This window comes from Panthera onca, chromosome B1 (assembly GCF_046562875.1).
Source record: "Panthera onca isolate mPanOnc1 chromosome B1, mPanOnc1 haplotype 2, whole genome shotgun sequence".
In the NCBI taxonomy this organism is placed as follows: Eukaryota; Metazoa; Chordata; class Mammalia; order Carnivora; family Felidae; genus Panthera; species Panthera onca.
In genome coordinates, this window is record NC_138342.1 from 164,512,081 (window position 1) to 164,536,362 (window position 24,282).

A 24,282-nucleotide genomic window follows, 5' to 3' on the forward strand; every position below is an offset into this window, starting at 1 on the left:
GGAGCCTGCTTCGGATTCTGTCTCCCTCTCTCTCTGCTCCTTCCCCACTCACACGCTGTCTCTCTCTCTCAAAAATGAATAAACATTTTTTAAAAAGCATCTTCCAGAAATGACTACGGCACTCTTTCCTGTTTCTAGTAACCAATAAAGGGAGAATCTTTATAAGGAACTTATTTCAGGAAAACTTCATGCATGAGGGACAAAATCCAGTTCGCTATGAGATAGATTTGTAGTGCTCCTTAAAGGCCAATCATAAATGTCAAAGGCAGTTATCTGTCAGATCAGCGGAGCAAAATTCATTTGCTTTCTTTGGGTCAAGTCTGAGACCGCACCTATGGGAAGTGAAAGCAGGTGCCAAGGCCCCACCTTGCAGGGAGGCGGGAAGCTGTCCCAACAGGCCTGGCAGAGGCTGGTGCTCACCCATCTTTAACCACAAATGTTACGAGACAAAAGAACCCCCAAGACGGCAGGACAGTCTTGACGTTTTTTGAGGTTTCTGTGATGCTACACTAGGCTTTCTCTTTATGTCCTCCATGTGGAAGGCATGCTTAGCAAGCTGGAAAAGCCAATCTTTGGCAACCAGGAAACTGCAACATGGAAGACGCAGGTGCAGTTGACTGAGCTGCAGAGAGGTGGTGTGTGGGCCCTGGCGCCGTTGATGAGACTATAAACAGCTCTTGGAAGAAAATCACAGGACCAGAGTGAGCTTGCTCTGTTGACTGCATGGTCTTCTGAGACCTCTTTAGCCCCTGGACTACCCCAAAACATAAAACTGAGGGACACTTTTGTGCATTAAAACCTAACCACCCATGGGGTGCCTGGGTGGCTCAGTTGGTTAAGCCTCCAACTTCAGCTCAGGTCATGATCTCGTGGTTCACAAGTTCAAGCCCCGAGTCAGACTCTGCGCAGACAGCTCAGAGCCTGGAGTCTGTTTCAGATTCTGTGTCTCCCTCTCTCTCTCTGCCCTCCCCCACCCACACTCTGCCTCTTTCTCCCTCACTCTTTCTCAAAAACAAATAAACATTAAAAAAAATTTTTTTTAATATATAAATAAAACCTAATCACCCACAGGCAGCCTGGCTGGTGTCCCCTGCTCACTGGCCCCCTAGGAACTGCTCTCTACCACCATGGAAACTCTACACCCTCTGTGCACACCTTACCGTAGGAGGCCCGGGGGTGGTTTCCCACTGATGTGCCTTCAGAAGTTCCAGATGGCTCCCCAGCTGACCCCGTGAGAGGGACAGTGCTGTCGTCATTAGCCTTGGCACCTGGTAGCTCTTTAAATACTGGGGACTCCACTTCCTGAATTTTACTGAGGCTTTCGTCAGAAACTCGCGATAGAGCAGCTTCTTTTTGTAATTTGCCTAAAGAAAATATAGGTATAACTGAAAATTCTGAAATTAGAGATCTTGTTATTGAAAAGCGAATATAAAAGTGAGCATTTATCTTTATACTTTAGTATTTAACTTTGAAAATGAAAAAATAGTTATAGCTAAATAGAAAAAATGAAGAGGAGACTTCAATCAATTATCTGGGAAACTCAAGCCAGAAAATTCAGCTGCTGAGGACAAGAGGGGTAGGCTCAGGCCTCAATTATCTCCTTCAAAACCAACAAACTGAGAGGGCTAGATGCGGTCCCCACAGTCCCTTCCACCGCTAGTACTCTGTAATCCTACGACCATCTGGACTGGCCTTCTATTTTCTTAAACTAACCTCAAAATCACTGAAATGTTTATCCTTTTTGTCTTCAGAGATATTAGTTATAGTCTGTTTGGTTTTCTTCTGTTCAATAAATTACTGGTCTCTGATTTCTCCAGGTCACCAAATCTTAGAAAACAAGTAAATCATTTTCCAAAAAGGAACAGAGAGATCCTAATAACTTCTAAAAATCTTTTACTTTCAAAAGATAATTTTTTTAAAAAAAGCTGCTTTAAAGCTCTATAGGATTCTTTTTAATCAGATCTGATATGTGGTGCTGATTTAATGATCTTGCTGCTTGTAGATTCTCCTGGGCAAATTTCTAAGCTCTTACCTACAGAACTAAAATGGAAGTATTCTTCTTTGCTGGATATACTCACATAATCCTGTCACCTCCCTGTATCCACGTACACAGTCAGAAATACAGATTTTTTTTTTTTTTTTTTTTTTTTAGATCTGGGACCTTAAGGTGCTTATAATCAAAATGAGAGAAGACAATATTTGTAAAGATTACAACAATTAAGCAAAAATTGTTCACACTTACATGAGACAGGTTTTATTATTTTCTGCTTTTTATTAATGAGCAAACTGAAGTACACAGAGAGATTAAGTCATTTGCCCAGAACCACACAGGTGGTAAAATGCAGGCATTTTAGCTCTATGGTCCATGACCTTAATCACTAGTGTATACTTAAAATACTAGATCAAGAAATATATATTGAACTAACAAAATATGGCATTGATAAAACAAAATCTCCTCAGAAGCCTATTGGGAGCAATACCAGTTTCCTGCTGTTACAGCATTAAGCTGGAAAGCAAAGATTTTATAGTCTATTCGGCAAGAAAGCTATTAGAAAAAGCCTCTAAAAATCAAAACATTTAGTGGGGCGCCTGGGTGGCTCAGTTGGTTAAGCATCCAACTTCGGCTCAGGTCATGATCTCACAGTTCATGGGCTTGAGCTCCATGTAAGGCTCTGTGCTGACCATTCAGAGCCTGGATGGAGCCTACTTCAGATTCTGTATCTCCTTCTCTCTCTGCCCCTTCCCTGCTCGTGCTTTGTGTCTTTCTCTCTCTCAAAATAATAAGTAAAAACATTTAAAAAAATGTTTAAAAAATCAAAGCATTGAAGTATAGTTGATCATTCCTATGGGTTAAACCAGACAAGCAGTATGTTTAAGGGGCTCATCTTCAGTTAGTAGTCTGTATGAATGGTGGAGGGATAGTTATTTTCAGCAGAGAGCAGGGAACAGCTACACAGGAGAAGCAGCAGCAATTCATCCAGCCATTATTGATGTGGCTTTACTATTTAGTCTGAAGTTGTATGTATTAATGTGGATCTTTTTAATTTTTGTTTTAAAATTTACATGCAGTGAACTGACTATGTATTTGTGTGCCCATCCTGATTCTAAGACATGTCTAGACTCATGTAACCCTCACCACAATCAGGATACAGAAAAGTTCTATCACCTCCCAAAGCTCCCCTGGTAGTAAGACCCACTGCCCAGCTCCTTGGCAATCACTGACCTGGTCTCTTCCCGTGTTCTGTCTTTTTCAGAATGTCATATAAATGAAACCATAAACTTTGTAATTTTTATAAAAATTTTTAAAATGGAAAAAACTTCTATGAGTGGGTGAAACAAAGAATTTTTAGATGTGACACCCAAAACACAATTTATAAAAAAAGAAGTTGTGGGGCCCCTGGGCGGCTCAGTTGGTTGAGGGTCCAACTCTCGATTTCGGCTCAGGTCATGATCCCAGGGTCATGGGATCAAGCCCTGTGTTGGGTTCTGTGCTGTGAAGCCTGCTTGAGATTCTCTCTCCTTCTGCCCCTCTCCCCCATTCGTGCTCATCCTCTCTTTATATAAAAAAAAAAATAAAAATTAAAAAAAGCTGATAAATGGCACTTCATCAAAATTAAAACTACTGTTCTGTGAAAAACACTATTAAGGGAATGAAAAGACAACCTACAGATTAGAAGTGTTTACAAATCCCCTGACAAAGGACTTGTATTCAGAATATATAGAGAAATCTTCAAGAATATTGCAGTGAAAAAATGAGCAAAAAATTTGGACACTTCATCAGTAGAGCTATATAAATGGCAAATAAGTCTATGAAAAGGTACTCCACATCACTAGTCATCACAGAAGTACAAACTGAAATCATGAGATACCATAGACACCAATTTGAATGTCTCCAAAACAATGGGAAAATTTTATGTATTTTATTTTTTTCCCTAAAAGTCTTATCATTTTCTATTTTTGTTTAAATCTATGCTATGCTTTAATGTTTTTGTTTTTTGTTTTTTTTTGTGTTTTTTTTTACAGGTGTAAGGCTTAAGTCAAGGTTCTTTTTTTGGCATATAGATGTCCGAATATTCCAATACCATTTGTTGAAAGATGATTCTTTCTCCACTGAAGTGCCTCTGTACTTTGTTAAAAATCAACGTGCCAGATTTGTGTGGGTCTATTTCTAGACTCGAGTTCTGTTCTATCAATGTGGATGTCCATCTCTTCACTAATACCACACAGTCTGGTCACTTTATATTAACTCTTTGAGTAAAGTAGTATGAATCTTCCAATTCTGTTCTTTTTCAAAAGTGTTTTGGCTATTCTAGTTCCTTTTCCTTTCAATATAGATTTTACTTTTTTTTTTTAATGTTTTATTTATTCTTGAGAGACAACATGAATGAGGGAGGGGCATAGCGAAAGAGACACAGAGACACAGAATCCGAAGCAGACTCCAGGCTCTGAGCTGTCAGCACAGAGCCCGACATGGGGTTTGAACTCACGAGCTGTGAGATCATGACCTGAGCCGAAGTCGGACGCTCAACCGACTGAGCCACCCAGGCGCCCCTCAATATAGATTTTAAAACCAGCTTGTCTAAATCTACAAAATAACCTGCTTGGATTTTAACTTCAACTGTGTTAAATCTAGAGAACAATTTGACAAGAACTGACATCTTAATGATACTGAATCTTCTAATTCGTGAACATGGTATGTCTCCTCATTTGTTCTGTTCTTCTTTGGAATATGGATTTTCAAACTGAGATATGTCCACACTGAAACAGGATCGTAAGGCACACTCTGAGGCTGAAAGTAAATACTTCTTTTCATCTGAGAGCCCTGTAACAGCATGTGGCCTTAAGGCTTAGAACTATGTTGCTAAGGACAGAATAGCAGCTCTTATAGCTTTCTGATCCATATTCTTCTTTTTGAAAAATTCTGTTGAAATATGATTTATATACAATAAAATTCATACATTTTAAACGTGCAGACAGATGACCTGTGATGGATGAGTACACCCTATAAACACTACCCCAGCTGGGACAGAGAACACTTCCATTTCCATGTTCCTGGAATGTTCCCATGTGCCCCTTTGCCATTAGTCTCCTGGAAACCCCCCACCATCTCCAGCACCTAGAGCTTTCTATCGCTATAGATTAATTTTCCCTGGAATCATATAGGATGTACTATTTTGTATCTGGCTTCTTTTACACAACATAATGTCTGTGAAATTCATTATACTGTGGTTAGTTCATTCTCTTTATAGCTATGGAGGCTTGAATTACATGAATATATCACAATTTGGTTATCCTTTCACCTATTCAGGAACATTTGGGTTGTTTCTAGTTTCTGGTTGTTATGACAAAATGATTGTATACAAGTCTTTCTATGAACATATATATTTTTTATTTCTTTATGTTTATTTATTTTTGAGAGAGAGAGAGAGAGACAGAGACAGAGACAGAGACAGAGTGCAAGTTGGGGAGGGGCAGACAGAGAGGGAGACACAGAATCTGAAGCAGGCTCCAGGCTCTGAGCTGTCAGCACAGAGCCCGACGTGGAGCTCAAACCCATGAACCATGAGATCATGACCTAGCTGAAGTCACACACAACCAACTGAGCCACCCAGGTGTCCCTATGAATGTACATTTTCATTTCTCTTGGATAAATATCTAGGAGTAGAATTACTGGGTCATGTGGTAAATGTATGTCTAACTTGACAGGAAACTTCAAATTTCCAAGTGGTTGTACCATTTTATATTTCACCATAAACGTCTGAAAATTCTAGTTATTCTTCTTTGTCAATATTTTGAAATGTTAGTCTGTTTACTTTTAACCATTCCTGTGGATGTGAATGGATGGATATCTTACTGTGTTATTAATCTGCATTTCCCTGAAGACTAATGCTTTTCATGGGGCTGGTAGAACCTGACCAGTAGTTAACTTCCAGTCATCCGAGGCAACCAGGACCTTACTGCTCATTCCAGTCACAAGTTACCAAGAAAAAGTTTGAGCCAGAAAGCAGTTAGGAGCCAAGAGACAAGGATGGGACATGTATCTCAGTGCTATGTTCTAGGGTTATTCATGCATCCAGTTTCTTCTGTTAGTAAGGGTAATTGTGGGTTACACCTGAAGCCCCAGGAACCAGGATTTTTGTAAACCAGAAGAATAAAAAAGCCCTTACCTGCTATTTTCCTCCGCATCCATGGACACACAAAGAGCCATACAAAAAGGGCAAACAGCAGTGCAACGCCAAAGGAGATGAGTGCTATTGCCCATATGGGAAGGACCAGACCAAGCACTGGAAAGTAAAAAGGACAGTGGTGTTGTCGGTGGATACTTTCTGAAAGGTCATGCTCATATCAACATACTTTACATTCCCCCAATCCAAAACTAATCACCTGGGTTTTGTATTTAATAAAACTTTCAACCAAAACAATGTGCTATAGTTTTTGGGGTAGAAAGCTGTCCCTGGAACGTTCCCATGTGCCCTGTGTTTAAGACACACTATATCTGGTCAATATGTGGTTAAACTGAGTAGTAAGCTAACTATTACAATTTTATCAATGTGGCACAAACAGCATATTAAATTGGAATAAAACCATTTACATATTATTTCAATATCTAAGTTACAGAGTTCCGGAGTGGACCATATATAGCTAAGAAAGGACGTTGTCGTCTTCTGTCCTGACATCAGCCCACTCCCACGGCAGTGAGCAGCTGAGGTCTGGAACCCTGCACCAGGCTGCTGACTGCTGCCTCTTTGGGTTTCTCAGTAGTCAGCAGCTCTGCTTTAAATGGCCATGACACTCTAACCACATACACAAACCTTTTTAAAGTCAGCTTGGAGATAAAAGTTCTATAAAAGGACATTGACCTCCAAATTTAACTGTTCTTTGAATTGTCAACTCATGTAATTATAGAAAAACTTTTCATTAAAATTCAATAATGCATACTAAGTTGCAATTACATTAGCCAATAAAAAGGCAGAAGGGCACATGGTTTAGGAGCATCATATTTTCCTGGCACTGCATTCCAGAACTCATCACTCTGAATTTTGTCCATTTTCTGGCACTGGTGGCAACAGGCACATTTCACACACATTCACAGGTTTACAGCTTTAACATGCATGCTTGCACAGAAACAAAGATATGTGTACAAGAACACTTACTAATGGCTTTATTTGTAACAGTAAGAATGTGCAAGACAACTAATATGTGCATCATTATGGAAATGTGTAATAATTATAGGACAGAGTCATATAAATGAGATAGATCTATATATACTGATAAGGAAAGAGGCCTATGATCTAGTAAGTAAGAAGGGCTGCCTGGAGTACTATACTCCAATTTATGTTGTTGGTTTTTTTTAAGATTTTATTTTTAAGTAATCTCTACACCCAACATGGGGCTTGAATTTACAATCCCACCCCAGATCAAGAGTTGCATGTTCTATCAACTGAGGCAGCCAGGCACCCCGAATTTATGTTTTTTAAAAAAACCCATATTGGGGACACCTGGGTGGCTCAGTCAGTTAAGCCTCCTACTCTGGACTTTGGCTCAGGTCATGATCTCACGGTTCGCGGTATCGAGCCCCACATCGGGTTCTGCGCTACCAGTGTGGAGCCTGCTTGGGATTCTCTCTCTCCCTCTCTCTGCCCCTCCCCTGCTCGTGCTCTGTCTCTCTCTCTCTTTCTCTCAAAATAAATAAATAAACTTAAAAAAATATATTTCTACTCCTACCATACGAACAAATGTATAGAAAAAGTTCTGGAATGATACAATGGTTAATCCTATAGGGACATAAGAAATCGGAGAGGGCTTTCACTTCTTACTACATACACTTTTGTACTGTTAACTTTGAAAACATAAGCATGTCACTTCTGTAAATTGTTAAACATGTTTTAAAAGTTTTAAAGGAATGAACTATTTAAAACTTTGCTCTTCGCTCTTAGATTAAATAAATCTTTAATGATGCAGGCTTTGTTACACTGTTAACCATTTTATATATACAAACACACTCAAAGCTATTTGATTAAGGGATTATTAAACATTTTGGTAACTGTAAGAGGTAGAATAGATAGGTAATACTATAAGTGAGAGTCAGGATTAGCTTATACACATACGAAAAACAAAAAACCTGAATCACCGAGCTTAATTATAGCTAAGGCGTCACTGGTGGGAGTACAGACGCTTTAGGGGCTAGATTATCTGAATCACTCGTAACACGCACTCTGACATCAGAAAGCTATGGACACCCTGGGGCTGCACCACATTAGCCGGCAGCCTGGCTCCAGCCCTGGCTCTGCCTCTAAGTCTGACCCTTGCAAAATCACTCGGGCTCACCCCACCAGGCTGTGCCAGTGGGCCACCGCTTCCTGGCTTCTGCTTTAGAACTTCATGTCAGTGTCTTAACACATGTGAGAAGAGCTCACACCAGAGCTGTTTCTTGCCAAACTGAATAGTAACTGTTAATTAGCAACACCAAACTGATCAACTAACATCAATACCAATCACTCTTACAGCTTAAAAGTATATGTTTTCCAGGGCACCTGGGTGGTTCAGTCGGTTCAGCGTCTGACTTCGGCTCAGGTCATGATCTTGCGGTCCGTGAGTTCGAGCCCCGCGTCGGGCTCTGTGCAGACAGCTCAGAGCCTGGAGCCTGTTTCAGATTCTGTGTCTCCCTCTCTCTCTGCCCCTCCCCTGCTCATGCTCTGTCTCTCTCTCTGTCTCAGAAATAAATAAACGCCAAAAAAATTAAAAAAAAAAAAAAAAAAGTATTTGGTTTCCGAAGAGGTTTCCTTTGTGCTTCCTGGGTTAGTTGATGATAAAACTGTTTAACTGTGCTACTTTTAGTTTCATTGTATTAATCTAAGAGAGGCAAGCCCTGGATACGGTGGGAAGAGAGAAATAATTTGGGATATATATATATATATATATATATATATATATATATGGAGATATTTAAAATATCTATATATAGATTTAAGATATTTATACATAGATAATAATCTTTTCCATCTTTCTATAATGTACCTATCTATCCATAATCTATTTATTTTTTATTTTTAAAAATTTACATCCAAATTAGTTAGCATATAGTGCAACAATGATTTCAGGAGTAGATTCCTTAATGCCCCTTACCCATTTAGCCCATCCCCCCTCCCACAACCCCTCCAGTAACCCTCAGTTTGCTCTCCATATTTATGAGTCTCTTCTGTTTTGTCTCTTCCCTTCCTTTATGTTCATCTGGTTTGTCTCTTAAAGTCCTCATATAATTGAAGTCATATGATTTTTGTCTTTCTCTAATTTCACTTAGTGTAATACCCTCCAGTTCTATCCTTGTGGTTGCAAATGGCAATATTTCATTCTTTTTGATTGTTGAGTAATACTCCATTGTATATATACCACATCTTCTTTATCCATTCATCCATCGATGGACATTTGGGCTCTTTCCACACTTTGTCTATTGTGGATAGTGCTGCTATAAACATGGGGGTTGCATGTGTTCCTTTGAAACAGCACACCTGTACCCTGTGGATAAATGCCTAGTAGTGCAATTGCTGGGTCATAGGGTAGTTCTATTTTTAGTTTTTTGAGGAACCTCCATACTATTTTCCAGAGTGGCTGCACCAGCTTGCATTCCCATAATCTATCTATTTGAGATGAGTGAACACGTTTGCTCTAGGACACTATTTTTTTCCATCCATGCTGAGCAGAGCCCAAAATAAAAGCAGACAAGGGCTGCTCTAGATGTTCCTTCCATGCCTATCTCCATGCTTTCTGTTGGGGTCCCTTGGGATTCTCAAGGTGTCAGGACCAACATCCAAGAAAGAGAAACTGAGGTTGGTTATAAGAGTTTGACCCCTGGTGTAGACAATAAGCCACACTATCACTTGCTCTTTGTAATTCTAGCATCACAACCTCTTTTGCCATCAGTTTGGCCTGGGAAGTGGCCAGAAAGCTCTGAAGTCACCCTAAGTCACAAGAAACTGGAAAGGAGAGTAGGGGATAAACACATCACTGAGAGTGGAAGTTGGGGAGAAAGAGTAAAACATCCAGGAGGAAAAAGAACAAAGGCATGCAGAAAAATGGGGACAGTTGTTGATGATGAGAGCAGAGGGGAACAGGATGGGGAAAGAATGTGGATCTGACCAAATTATTCCAGCAATTTAGTAATGTGACAGGGCAGCAAAAGAACACAAGGATTCACTTTTAAAACCAGCATATAAGAAATGTGAACTGGGGCGCCTGGGTGGCGCAGTCGGTTAAGCGTCCGACTTCAGCCAGGTCACGATCTCGCGGTCTGTGAGTTCGAGCCCCGCGTCAGGCTCTGGGCTGATGGCTCGGAGCCTGGAGCCTGTTTCCGATTCTGTGTCTCCCTCTCTCTCTGCCCCTCCCCCGTTCATGCTCTGTCTCTCTCTGTCCCAAAAATAAATAAAAAACGTTGAAAAAAAAATTAAAAAAAAAAAAAAAAAAAAAAAAAAAAAAAAGAAATGTGAACTGACAGTTATGTTACACAGCTGTAATTTGTACAAATATATAAAATCAAGTTTCATGGATAAAAAACAAACACAAAAATTCAGTGTAGAAAGGCAGTTGAATCAATGTGCATCCAAGGCAAAACTTCTGACAAAAATACTCTGCATTGTCTTCCTGTGAGTACCTACATTATTTTCCAATAATCACACCTTAAGTTGGCAATAAAATATGGCGCGCCTCTTCACTCTGTGGATAGGCAAAGTAGGACACGGCATGAATTGCTCCATTCCCTCAGCCAAAAGTGGCTGCCAGGAGCCGACACCAGGGGCTACGAGTCCCAGGCCTCTGCTCCAGACACACAACAGCCTTTCAGCTCAAGCTCCTTCCATTTTCTCAACAGTTAAGACATGATGAATAGTGATTTAGCTCTACCCTCAAACATCTTTAAAATTCTATTTCAAATCCCCCGAAGATCAGAATACGCAAGAGACTTGGGAAGTAAACAGTCTTCCAATGTCATTACTTTGTTACACCTCTGATTTTTCATATATGACAACATTATTAGAATCTATAAAATGAATAAAACTTCCAAAGGTCATTGACCTATATTTCTTCCCTTATATTCCTACTCCTTAGCTTCTCTCTACAGCCTTTCTTCTCTATTTTAATTTATAAAATTAAAATTATTAAATTTAAATTAAAACATTAAATCATTAAATTATTAAATTTATAAAATTAATTTATAAAATAATATATGCTTATTATTAAAAAAGCAGTACAAAACTGTATGATGTACAGATATGAAAATAGCTCATTACTCTTCCCTCTTGAACCTACTTTCTAGAGAAATACTGTTAACTCCGTGGCATGTTTCCTTCCAGGTATTTTCTAAATATAAACACACAATGTAGAATGTTTGTGAGAATCTCTTTTTTCCTTTAAAAAAAGTTAATGGATGTAGAATCATACTGTATATATTCTGTGATTTCATTTCCCACATACAATATATCAATATATTGTGGGTATCTTTCCACAGTCTCACACACATGCACACACACACACATGTGTGCGCGCGTTTACCTTACTTGCAGATGCTGATGCTGCTGGTCCAGGGACCACACTTTGACTTAGAAGTTACATATGATCACCAGAGGCTTAATTAGGCTATCAGCTCTGACCACTCAAAGAAGCATGCAACAAATTTCAGTTCTCATTCTTTAAAAATTGAACAAAGCCAGGTCCCGCACAACTGAAGACTTTTTCATTAAAAATAAACCTCAGGCTTGTATCCAACCCAAGTGAGCACTTTACTTCCCAAAGTTATTTTTGCTTCTTGCAAATTATTTTTTTAAGGACAAAAATGCAGAGACAATGTTTTAAAGTGGTCAGTCTTTGAAGTAGAAGAATGACTTTTGAGAAAACTTGTGTCAAATGCAAACAAATCAAACTAAGCCCAAGATATAAACAACTTCAAAATAATTGAGAAGGAGGAGCAAGGAAATCAAAACAAAGCTCTAGAGCTCAACAGCCAATGAGTCCCACTGAAGTCATGTCCATGCATAAATATGCTATTTATCAAAAGCTCTTACAGCTGAAACAGGGTAAGATTAATGTTGCTACTCCTTTTTGTTAGAGATTTTCATTTTTTCCTTTTACCTCTGAGGCACCTATGTGTTGAATGGAAATATTCTAAGGAAGGAAGGAAACAAGGAAGAATAAATTCCAGACTGGCAGGAAGGCAGACCTATTCTGAAAGGAGAGTGACCGAGTCACTGTTGAAGGGACCCTTCTCAGCTCAGCCTTATCACCAAATATGACACCACAGCTATCAGGCAGCAAGGCCCCACGTGAGGAAGTAGTAGGTAATTACAGTCTAGTTTGAAAGGCAAAAGTTAACTTTTGTCTAACTAAAAATAAGATCTGGACTCATCTACTGGATATTCTAAAAACATGCCCCTGGAGCAAAAATATTAGCAAAATCCTTTTCTGACTTAGTGGGGAAAAAAAATGGCTGGTCCTTCAGAGTCATGACTTACTTTTCTTTCCTTCTCCACTAGGCAAGCCCCCCTGGAAAACTTCAAGTAAGCTTTCCAAACCAACATGTGTGGAAAAAATAAAAGGATGACTCAGGATATGCTGGCAACTTAAGGTGGAAAAGATGAGGCTACTTATGATTGATAGCAATGAAATGGCTGCTATTATGGATTAAGATGGACTATGGGCCAGGCACTGTGTTCAGCACCTGCCGGCATTATCTCACATAACGTGGTGTTGCTTTCACAGAAGTCCTCCTACTGCCCTTACTTTATAATGATGCACAGAGGCTCAGGGAGGTGAGGAGATGTGACATTCCTGATAGCACAGCTGCCAACCGAAGTCCTTAACATTAGCTCTAGCACTGGGAATACTATTTGTGCTTTCAAATGAGTAATGATCTTCAAGATTCTTGTACAGGTTTTTTAATATTCCTAATGAATGAGGTAGCCAGTCTCTTTACACTACCTGCATGAAATATACACAAAACATATATAGCCAGGTTTCCAAATATATTAGAATCCATTTTTTTAAAGCGTTTGTTTGTTTTGAAAGAGAGAGCGCACGAGCAGGGGAGGGCAGAGAGAGAGAGAGAGGGAGAGAGAGAATCCCAAGCAGGCTCCTTGCTGTCAGCGCAGAACCTGACAGGGGGCTCCAACTCACGAACCATGAGATCATGACCTGAGCCAAGATCAAGAGTCAGACGCTTAACCAACTGAGCCACCCAGGCACCTCTAGAAGCCATTTTTAAACAGAGTGAAGAGAAGAGAAAAAACATATTAAGGTTGGTGCATTCTGACTGTTATTAACAGTGACATGAGGGACCAGGTACTATATACTAGGTGTCTAACCTGTGCCATGTCACGTGTTGGTCAGTGTACTGTCATCACGCAGAGCCTGGAGCTCGGAACTAGGATTCTCTACCTGACTAGTTATATGCCCTTGGAAATTCAGCATTGCCACGCTTCACTTTCCTGTCTGCATTACCAGTTTCCCAGAGGACTTCAGAGGACCAAAAGGATTCATGTAAAACTCAACTCACTAAAAGTTAGCATTTACATTATTTATTTCTTACAACCTCTCTATGAAGTATTGATATTATCTTTAGTGCCTCATCTGTCATACAGTTTAACTTTCTCTAGAATAATTTACCATCCCAGTCAGAATGGTACCATACCAGAATTACCATACCATTTGCAAATCTGCAGTAAAACTGCAGCAAAAGATGAGGAAATGAGAAAAAAGAGATGGAAAAAATGAGGCCAACTACAGAAAAAGGCAAATTTTAATAAAAATCACAGTTGACTTCTGACATTCAGAAGAACCACCAGGAGCAAGAAGAACAGAGGGTAGGGGGCGCCTGGGTGGCTCAGTTGGTTGGGTGTCTGACTTCCGCTCAGGTCACGATCTCACTGCTTGTGAGTTCGAGCCCCATGTCAGGCTCTGGGGCTCTGTGCTGACAGCTCAGAGCCTGGAGCCTGCTTCGGATTCTGTGTCTCCGTCTCTCTCTGCCCCTTCCCTCCTCTCGCTTGCTCTCTCTCTCAAATAAAAAAAAATAATAAAAAATAAAAAAAAGAATATAGGGTAGAAAAAAATAAAATGCAGAAAGAAAAGTAAATCAATAAATCATCCTTATTTGTACCAGTTCCCATTTTCAGGCCTGAGTACTACAAAGGCACCCCCAGCCTTCATTAGCTCTGTGCTTCAAATCACCAAGCTTAGAGACAGCTATTGACATTTGCTTATTAGCTTTTTGTTCAGCTAACTTGAGCTCTGGGAGCTTATGTAAAATTAAGAACAAGACTCAGGAGAAGCACGAAGTTGCTACACAAAGAATAGCTCTCCTACAGTTTTCTCCCAACTTCATGCTCCAAGGCCTGCCTAGCCCTGTGTGAATGCTCTGGGAGATTCAGACTTGGGGGTGGGATTAACTCTGTGGTACGGAGCTGTGTTTTCCCTGCCTCCAATTTTTTTAGATATTGAGAAGATAGTCTATGACAAACACACTTCATAGTCCCTGACTTATAAAACCTCCAGGGCCACCAGGCTGCTAGTATCTGAGGCTAGGGTTTTGTATCTCTCCAGCTCTCCTCATCCCCATGACCTTCAGCTTTGTGCTTTTCACAGAACTTGAGGCAGCTGTGATGCTCTACCCCCTGGGCTACCACCCAAAGTCTGGAAGTCCTGATCATGAGTATTGAAACTCTGAAGATCAACACTTTGAATGCTGCAGAGATGCCAAAGCAGAAGGTTCCATAATGTTAATATTCATTCAGAAATTTTTTATTTGCAGTACTGAGTACACAAACATATTATAAATGTCTAATAAAATAAAATCTGAGAAAAATGGCCTTGAGGATCCTAGTTTGAGAAATTAGTAAGGATACTCCCCCATTTTGGAAGAGGGCACCTGTCAACTGTTGTATGATATGCCATTTAGGGAAAATTTTATCTTTTGAACAGGAAGAGGGAGATTTTTGTCAGATATAGCCAATAACTGAATCTTAATCCATAATGTAATCCATAATGGCCATAAAGGTCATTAACAAGAAGAAACACAACACAAACTGACATATCTGCTGACTCCAGATATCCCCACAATAATGGGTATACTGAGGATTTAGCTGTAGGAGGCTACCACAAAGAAAAACAGGAGGAATCCTCTCTACTGAAACATGTACAAATACTCACCAACACTGAAATGTTTGCAAATAGAAATACCACATATGACTTTCTTTAGCCATCCAAAATGCAAAAGAAAACAACTTTTAATCCAGCATCCCCCCCCCCACAAAAATAACCCTAAACCCATGTAAAAAGAACAAAAGCCATCAGAATGGGAAGGAGTAATTCTGAAAAATCAACATTGGTTTCAGTACCTTAAAAAAAAAAAAAAAAAAAAGGGTAGCTTCTACCCACTGGATTCATTGGTCAGACAAATTCCAGGGAGGTGGATATTTGTGCTATGGGCCACGGCAGAGCTTCCCCCGTGTGTCATGTGTGTGCCATCCCCCTCCCCAAACTCCCCCGCAGCCTGGGGAGGTATGTGGCATTAGATCCTGTTCTGAGACTCAGCGCAAGAAAGCTGCTAAGGTAACACAGAGGGGCAAACATGCAGAATGAGGATTTCACATTTCTTTTTTTCACTTGCAAGTGTGTTTCTTGCCTCTGTACTTCACATACCTCTTGAGTATTTAGAACAAGGATGTACATTTACTCTTCTTTTTACTACTCCATCATGAGCATGAGTGATGCTTTTTACCATCAACCAACAACAGTGCCAGCACCAAATAAACCAATACCATTAAGTCTAACGCTAATACACTCTGCCTGCCAGATTTAAACTGCCGAGGAATTCTTACCTGGTGCTCCTGTGTACATGATGGAAAATACGTTTATTGCTATTGTAGCAGCATAGAACACTGGAAGTGCCCGGAGGCCATTGGGAACAGGGTCCTCCTGTATGATAATGAGATAAAGTGGAAGGTCAGGATTCAGGAAGCATCTGGAGCCAACAGAGGCAAAATGATATAAAACACTGTTACGAGAAAGTCTTCCAAACTGTGGTGTGGCCAAAACAGCTGGCCATGTCACTGCCGTGTGATCTATTGCACATCAGCTCAGGCTGTCTCTCCTACACAATTACTATTTCAAAGAGCACTATTGTGGACAGCAGACACGTTGAAGCACTAAAATCACATGAGCTGATGTCAGATTTAGAAACAGAGAAGAGCTGTGAGGTTAGCCCCCAGTTCCTGGGGACTGAAGCCCGGAGCTCAGCATCTACTTCAAACCCCGTGGTGCTCACCACGCCAGCTAGTTTCAGGTTTGGCCCTGAAAATTCACTGTCAACAAATATTTGAAGACTCAACCCTCGGATGATGCCCCAAGAAAGCCAAATTACTTAAACACCACTGCATTACTACTAGATTTCACATCGCCCTATTGCACAATACATTTTAGCTCTATTAAAATATAGAAAGCAAATATATTACCGTATGCCATGGCTTTTTAAGATCTTTTCATAAGTTATAGTATTTAACCTTCAACTATTAGGAATTAAAAAGAACTGTGGGTTCTTTATCTAACAAAAAATGTATTTACAATTTTAGGTTTCTGGTACATTTCCTAAATCTAATACTTCAACAAGAAGGGATACTGCATATGTTTTACACTAAATAACATCTGAGAAAATATTCAAAATTTAGGGTTTTAAGCAGATCTACAGAAGATTTTGAAGCAAAAATACGGACTGGGAACTCGTCAATACAGCACCGGCACATAGATGTCACTTAATTCAAAAAAGGACTCCTTTCTAATAACCATGTAAGACACTGGTACATTTATATAAATCTGCTACCTACCCATGATAAAAGGAAAATTAGATCTAACAACTGCTCTGAGCCCCAGGAGTAAGGATAAATGGAGATAGTGAAAGATTCCTAGGGTCAAATGCAAACATGTATGGAAATCAAGTATGTTTGCAGAACAGTACAACCCATTAAGAACCTATTCTGGAATGTCTCAAGTAGCCATCAGCACTTGTCAAGAGGCTTGAGTTGAATGGTAGTGAGAGTAAGGACCAGTAAGAGCAGGGGTAGTAAGTGATTCAATTACATGAGAGTTACAGCCAGCCCAGCAGGGTTGACAAGCACAGAGAACATGATGCCAGGGGCCAGGGCAGGAGCCAGGGATGAGGCGCAGTAGTCTTCTCACCTGTTGTGTATCATGTGACAAGAACCCAGGCTCAACTACAAACAAAATGTGCGGGTGCTCAAATGCCCACTGCCCCTCATTTCCAAAATGTTTTCTCAGGCCAAGAGTTACTAAAGACTCCTGAAAGTGTCTAAGTCCTGAATTTACATTTTATTTTATTTTATTTTATTGAATCACCTTATGTTTTTTCAAATAACCTATTCTTAAAACTCAAATGACAACTATCTTCAGACCTCTCTTCTCTCCTCCCTCCTTCCCTCTCTTTCTTTCCTTCCATGCATCCATCTGTCATCTGCCACCTAAGCATCCATCATTCCCTCTTAAATGTTCCATCAGTGTCCTTGAAGTACCAAGCCCAGTGCTGGGCACTAGAACATGAAAGCAAGCAAGTAAGTTGTGGTTCTACTCTCATAGACCTAACAGTCAGACAGCAAATAGGCTGCTAAGCAAGAAGTAAAACACCACACAGCACAACAGTGCAATGATGAGAAAGCATGGAGCACTGCAGAAGCATGAGAGAGAGGAAAGCAGCCAGAATTGGGTGGGAGATGAAAAGACTTCCAAGGAAATGGCATCTCAAGGCTGAGGAGCAGTAGGAATTTGCCAGGCAAAGGTTCCAGGCAGAGGAAGTAAAAAAAAACTGAAGTGTAGCAGGTAAGAGAGGGTGGCACCTTCCAAGATGTAAATAAATATTAGTATGGAGAGGGGCCAAGAGAAGGAATGGTAGAGCTGTGTACTGATCCAAGAGAAGAAGCCCTTCAACAGACTACTAGGCAAAGCCAAGGAAAACCAGACGCATCTCCAAGCAAGGATACACTTGAAGGAAGGCCTGTCCCTGATGGGCTCAATGCGTACCACAACACAACAATCAGAGGCATGCTTTATGGCTTATAAAATATTGCAACAAGCTCTTGACAGTCAAATAAAAAAATACAATCAAGTTTTGTTTTTTGTTTTTTTTTTTTATGGAATACAGATCTCAGTAATTTCTAATTTTAATCTCATTTTAATTTTTGATAAAATGTACCCCCCCCAAATAGGTATATTACCTTCTTTTTACCCTTTCCTCAGGGATAGGAAAAAGTCAGTGTCTCAGGCTTGCCATCTCCATTAAAATAGAGAAAACACTCGTATTTGGGTAAAGAAATTCTCCAGATGTTTTTAGTGATAGTCTACTTCAAAATCTTAACACTATCACACTCTGTTCTGTTTAACATTCAGGAAATTACTTTGCCTGTTTGGGTTCTGTGCACAATGCTTGGGGGAGCCAAGTAATACACTAAACCACAGGGCAAGAAACACTATTTACAATGCTGCTTTCTGGGGAGCCCCTGGGTACTCTCCTCTGCCTACTTTAAGATAAAGTCTAGGGGCGCCTGGGTGGCTCAGTCGGTTGAGCGTCCAACTTCGGCTCAGGTCATGATCTCACAGTCTGTGGGTTCAAGCCCCGCATCGGGCTCCGTGCTGACAGCTCAGAGCCTGGAGCCTGTTTTGGATTCTGTGTCTCCCTGTCTCTCTGACCCTCCCCCATTCATGCTCTGTCTCTCTCTGTCTCAAAAATAAATAAATGTTAATAATAAAAAAAATAAATAAAAATAAATAAAAATAAAAAGATAAAGTCTAATTCTAACTGCAGGGTGCTATGCCTTAACAGTGTAAAAATATAATCATTTTTCTGACTCCCTCACTGCTAATTTCTATTGAATACAACCAAAATTAGTTCTAAAACTTAATAAGAAAAAAATAACAGCCTCACTTACCTTTTTTAAGATGAAAATTCTGATCAGTATAAACAGCACGCCAGACATGAAACCAGACAACAGTGGGGATATAAACCAGGAAGCAACTGAATAATTAAAAAAAAATCTAATGAATGTTAAAATTCTATATAACTCAAGTCCTATTTATATGATACAATGATAACTAACACATAGTACATACATTAATAAATATTCCTGGAATTATTCACCTTAACTCAGAACCTAACAAACCTACTTCCCAGGCACAGCTGACCTTCGCACATGTGCAGCTGTCCTCAGACACAGAGTCCCACGTAAGTGAGCACATTTTCAGCACAGTCAGGTAAGGGACTCTGAGCTCTGGCCTGAAAAGACAGACTCCTTTGATTCCCACTAAGCCCCTCCTGTCTGCTCATCTTCTCCATCCCTATGGAGACCTGATCCTTGCTCCAACAGTAAATGTTATTTAAAAGGTGAACCACCTTCCGTTTCCTTTTCCTAGTTCAGCCTGGTACTGACATCCTGACACTATAACCCAGTAGTTCCCAACTCTGGCTACACACTGGAAATATCTGGGGAGTTTTCGAACCCTAGTTATGCTCTGGTTCCACTCCCCAAATTCTGACTTAAAAGGTTAGGAACGGGGGCTTGGCACTGATTAAATTGCTTTCCCAGGTAATTCTAAGGTGCAGCCAGAGTTGAGACACACTGTTGAAGAAGCCTCCTGGGATCTGAGGTGATTCTCCTGGCTGTGTCCCTCCCTGCTTGGCAGGTCAGGGGTCTGTTTGACCTAGAGTTCCAGACGCCACTGTGATTCTTATACAGATGAGTAACCCAGAGGATGGAGATGAAGTAGGAGAATGTTTTTCACAAAGGGCAGGTTTTTACTTACGGGGCTGAATGGATTTCCCTCTTGCTAAAAGCCAGAGCCAGGAGGCAGACTGTCAGACCTGTTAGACCAGTCCCTCCTGGGAAGCCTACAACCCAGAAGGAGGGCTAGAGTGTTTCCCGTGTTTCCTGAGCAGGGGGCAGACTGGGAGACCTCTCCAATGCAGTGAGGTAAGTAACACTGAGCTCACCCCAGGGTTCCCCATGACCATGAACTCTGCCTCCTGGACAATGAAGGTATTTTCTTTACTAGGGCCTAGTTTTTTTCTGACTACAGTCTGATTTCAGTCAGAAAAATTTCTTTTCTGTCTGGGAACAACAGATAGATACTGATTTTCAAAGCCAGATGACACTGAAAAGAGTAGAGTTCAAATTCATCTAAGACAGGGGCACCTGGGTGGCTCAGCCAGTGAAGCATCTGACTTCAGCTCAGGTCATGATCTCACAGTTCATGGGTTCAAGCCCTGTGTCAGGCTCTGTGCTGACAGCTCAGAGCCTGGATGGAGCCTGCTTCGGATTCTGTCTCCCTCTCTCTCTGTCCCTCCCCCACTCATGCTCTGTCTCTCTCTCTCTCTCTCAAATAAATATTAAAAAAATTAAAATTAAAATTAAAATAATTCATCTAACACATAAAAGTTCACAATCTCTGTGAGGAGAAATCTTACTGGCAAATGGACTGCCCATATAGGTCTTCTAAACCTTAACATCCAAAGGGGAAAATATATTATAATGGTGACTTTTAATAAAGCTTACTCTAGAGAATGTAAACTTTCCTTCTGATAGGTAAAAGAAAATGGCAATTACCAATCTTGACAAGCTCCATCCACTGCACACCTTGTGTACCAATTGCAACAAGTGAGAATCCTATAGTAGAACCAACGATGCAATGAGTTCCTGAGATTGGAAGTCTCAGGAAGGATGCAATGAGCTGCCAAACAGCTGAGCCTTTAGGTGGAAAGATTAAAAAAAAAAAAAAGAGGTCAGACATAGAATACGGCATCTCAAATAGCCACAAAAGGAAGAAGCCCAAATTACTGTTCTCCATAACACCTCCCTAGGGTTGATTTTTTTTTTTTATGGATTATTTCTTTACAGAGTGCTTAAGTCCTAACAAAAATCACTCATTGAACTTTAGTCAAAGGAATATTCTTCAACACTGAAGGGATAATGATGATTTATTGAAAGAAACATATTTTAAAAGTGTTTAAAGTTTTTTGATGTCAGTTATTAACTGCTTTTGTCACATTTAGGTGCTGACGATGAACTTGTTTTGATGTGAAGGGTGGCCAAGACCAAGCAAGAAATTACAGACTCTAGAGAACACAGAGCAACATGAAAGGCTGCATACTGGAAAAGATTTCACTGTAGTTATGCCTATCATCACATAATGAGGAGGGCTAGATACCAGCGATGTCCCATTAGTCTGTCAGAGAGACTGTAATATACAAACAACTCATTACATTGTACACCTCAAATTAATATAGTGTTACATGTCAATTACACCTCAATAAAAAAATAAAAATAAAAGAGATTGTGTAATTCCACATTGTTTTTTGTAGTTGTGCCTCTCATATGAGAAGTCACCATGAAATCTAACCCACAGGTGGGCATCTGCTCTCAGCCCCTACCCAGAATGCCAGGCATCTTCTATGCAACCTCCCTCAAGTCTTCTAATTCTTTATTAAGTTAAGAGGATCCTTAGTTTTGGCTTTGTGTCCTTTTACCTCAATTTCACCTCCTTTTCCAGGCTTAATGTTTTTCTAGGCTACAGTTCACTCCAGATATTTTCATAAGCAGATCAAATTCTGCAGTGCATATTAAAAGCATCAGCTGGGCGAGATCACTTTCAGAAACAGTTGTCAAAAAGCTCATATAGGACTGTAAGGGAACAAAGGGCTTGGCTGATAAGCAGGGCACGTTATTAATCCCAAATGTTAATTCTGGAAATCTGTTGCTTGGCAGCAGCACTTTTAAGCAAATCCCTGGCATTTTCTTCAAAAATATCTGAGTTACAGAGGGTCATTAATGGCTGTGCAGGCCCTAATTTGTGAGGCAATGCTGACATCAGCTCCGTGAGTGCCGGGCAGGCCCACCTGTGAGCCAAATTATTGGCTGTGACCCTGTCTACGTCTATCCCTGTCCCTGGAGTGTGTTGGGAGGAGGAGGGGCCAGCCTCCATGGCAGCACCCAGGCCTCCCCATGGACAATTCCTTAAGCCTCCACATCTAAGCCCTGAGCTCCTGAATGACTGACTAGTTTGTTTTAAAAATAGAGCCAGAATTTGGAGCATGTTACATGGCACAGAACAGTAACTTGAAAAACATACTTATGATTTCTATTCTTACGAAACTAAAATAATCTCATGATGTTAATAGTATAAACTCACCCAAATGAATTTCAGACCATGAGGTTTTCTTTACTGAAAGCTGCTATCCCTCTCTGGCTGACTTTATAACATACGTCTTGGAGCAGCAGGGTTTGTAAGGAAAGGTCAGGAGGACAGGGCTGCCTTCGACGGAGGTGGGGGGAAGGTGGGAAAGAGGTGAGAAAGGGGGCCAGTGGGCACAAAGGAAAGGGCTGCAGAAAGGAGGGGAAGGTGAAGGTGGGTATTTGCAGGACGCCTGGCAAAGTGAGAGTGGGGCAGCCCTCCTAACCCTCGGGAATTTCTGAAGGCTGATGGGATTAATCTTCTTAATGTTAAGAAAAACAGTGGGAAAAAAGGTATTTTAACTTAAGATAACGATATCTATAAAGAGGAAGGGATTAAGTATGAAACAACGGTATAAGACAAAACCTAGGGAGAGTGGGGGAAAGGTGAGCACCTCTGAGGCAACAGATTCCCGGGAAGACGGAAGAGTGGCAGCTCAAAGGCGCAGGGTCACCCAGAAGCAGACCGGCAGTGTGAATGAGCCCGAAGAGGCTCCAGGCTCCTGAGAAGGCTCAGTGGTTAGGGAGCATTAAGGGGACAGGGTACTTCTTAGGGTGGTTCCAGGAGATGGCTTGTTCATGCTTTTGTGGGTATTTCCATGAGAAGATGGGGAGTTGTGAATTCTCAGATTTTTGGAACCATTGGTGGTTTTCATACTAAGTGGACTATTGCTTTAGGGCTGAGCTCAGCGTCCCAAAAGGGAACTTGTTCAGAAAGTTTGGCTAGCACAAATAATTTCTTCCACCCAATGAACCCAACGCTACCACAACTCTATCAGAAAGCACAGAGACCCAAGGGCTTAGGGAAATGTTTCTTAAGAAAAAAAGGAAAAAATAAAAGAACAGAATAAAAGGATAGGGGGAGAGAAAGAGAGAAGAAATGGATATTGAGTTTAGAAGAGAAAGATGGGGACAATTCAGGCATTGGAACAGAATCAGCTTTGGTTCTGGCCAATAATAATTATACCATTGTATTAACAAAGCTCTCATTTGCAAGAAATCCAATTTTAAAAATCTAGGTAACTCACACAAATTCCTAACAAAAACAGGCTTTGAGATTCATCTAACCACACACCAAAAAAAAAAAAAAAAAAAAAAAAAAAGGAAAAGAAAAGAAAGAAACCAAAGCAAACAAAATCAAGTTATTCAAGCAAAACCCCAAATTGCTTTGGTTAACCTAAATTCTAGTTGAGGTAAGTATTCTTCATTCTTTCAGTAAAGAGCCAAAGGCCAGGGGTGAGAGAACTGAGAAACTGGACAAGTTATACTGCTCACATGAAAAGTGAGCAGTGACAAGAAGCTCGAGGTTCACAAGGCTTTCTGCCTAACCCAGAGCCTCTCTGTGGCCTCACTAACAATCTCTTTAATACATGACCATTCTTCAGAAGTTCTATCCAACGAAAGGAGAAACTGCTGTTAAGATTTAATTTGATCAGTGCTTTTCTTTATTACTCCCTTACTTTCAACATTTCTTGGGGCGCCTGGGTGGCTCAGTTAGTTGGTTAAGCATCCGACTCTTGATTTCAGCTGAGGTCATGATCTCACGGTTGTTAAGACTGATCCCTGTATGGGCTCCTCATATGGGGCTCCTCACTGAGCATGGAGCCTGCTTAAGATTCTCTTTCCCTAGGGGCACCTGGGTGATTCAGTTGGTTGAGCGTCCAACTTCAGCTCAGGTCATGATCTCACAGCTTGTGAGTTCGAGCCCCAAGTCAGGCTCTGTGCTAACAGCTCAAAGCCTGGAGCCTGCTTCGGATTCTGTGTGTGTGTCTCTCTCTCTGCCCCTAACCCACTTGCATTCTGTCTCTGTCTCTCTCAAAAATAAATAAACATTAAAAAAAAAAAAAAAGATTCTCTTTCCCTCACCCTCTGCCCCTCCTCCACTCACGTGGGGGGTGGTGTAGAGAGGGAGGCACGGGCACTCTCTAAAAAAAAAAATTCTCACCCGTAGCATCCTGACTGGAAAGATTTTAACTTCAGCTCGATATGATTAGGTAGGTCTTAGATACCTATT

General features: G+C 40.6%; 1 protein-coding gene across 9 annotated transcripts in view; it reads right to left on the reverse strand.

Annotated features, from left to right (window-relative positions):
• SLC20A2 (solute carrier family 20 member 2) overlaps positions 1-24,282 on the reverse strand; it is a 106,689-nt gene that overhangs the window by 23,013 nt on the left and 59,394 nt on the right. For all 9 annotated transcript variants that reach the window (XM_060653424.3, XM_060653423.3, XM_060653420.3 and 6 more), the window contains 5 exons: positions 20,646-20,786; positions 18,975-19,060; positions 15,861-15,957; positions 6,168-6,284; positions 1,161-1,364 (listed from right to left, as the gene is read on the reverse strand). In XM_060653424.3, coding sequence (XP_060509407.1) covers positions 1,161-1,364; positions 6,168-6,284; positions 15,861-15,957; positions 18,975-19,060; positions 20,646-20,786 — 645 coding nt within the window. The remainder of the gene's footprint in view (positions 1-1,160; positions 1,365-6,167; positions 6,285-15,860; positions 15,958-18,974; positions 19,061-20,645; positions 20,787-24,282) is intronic.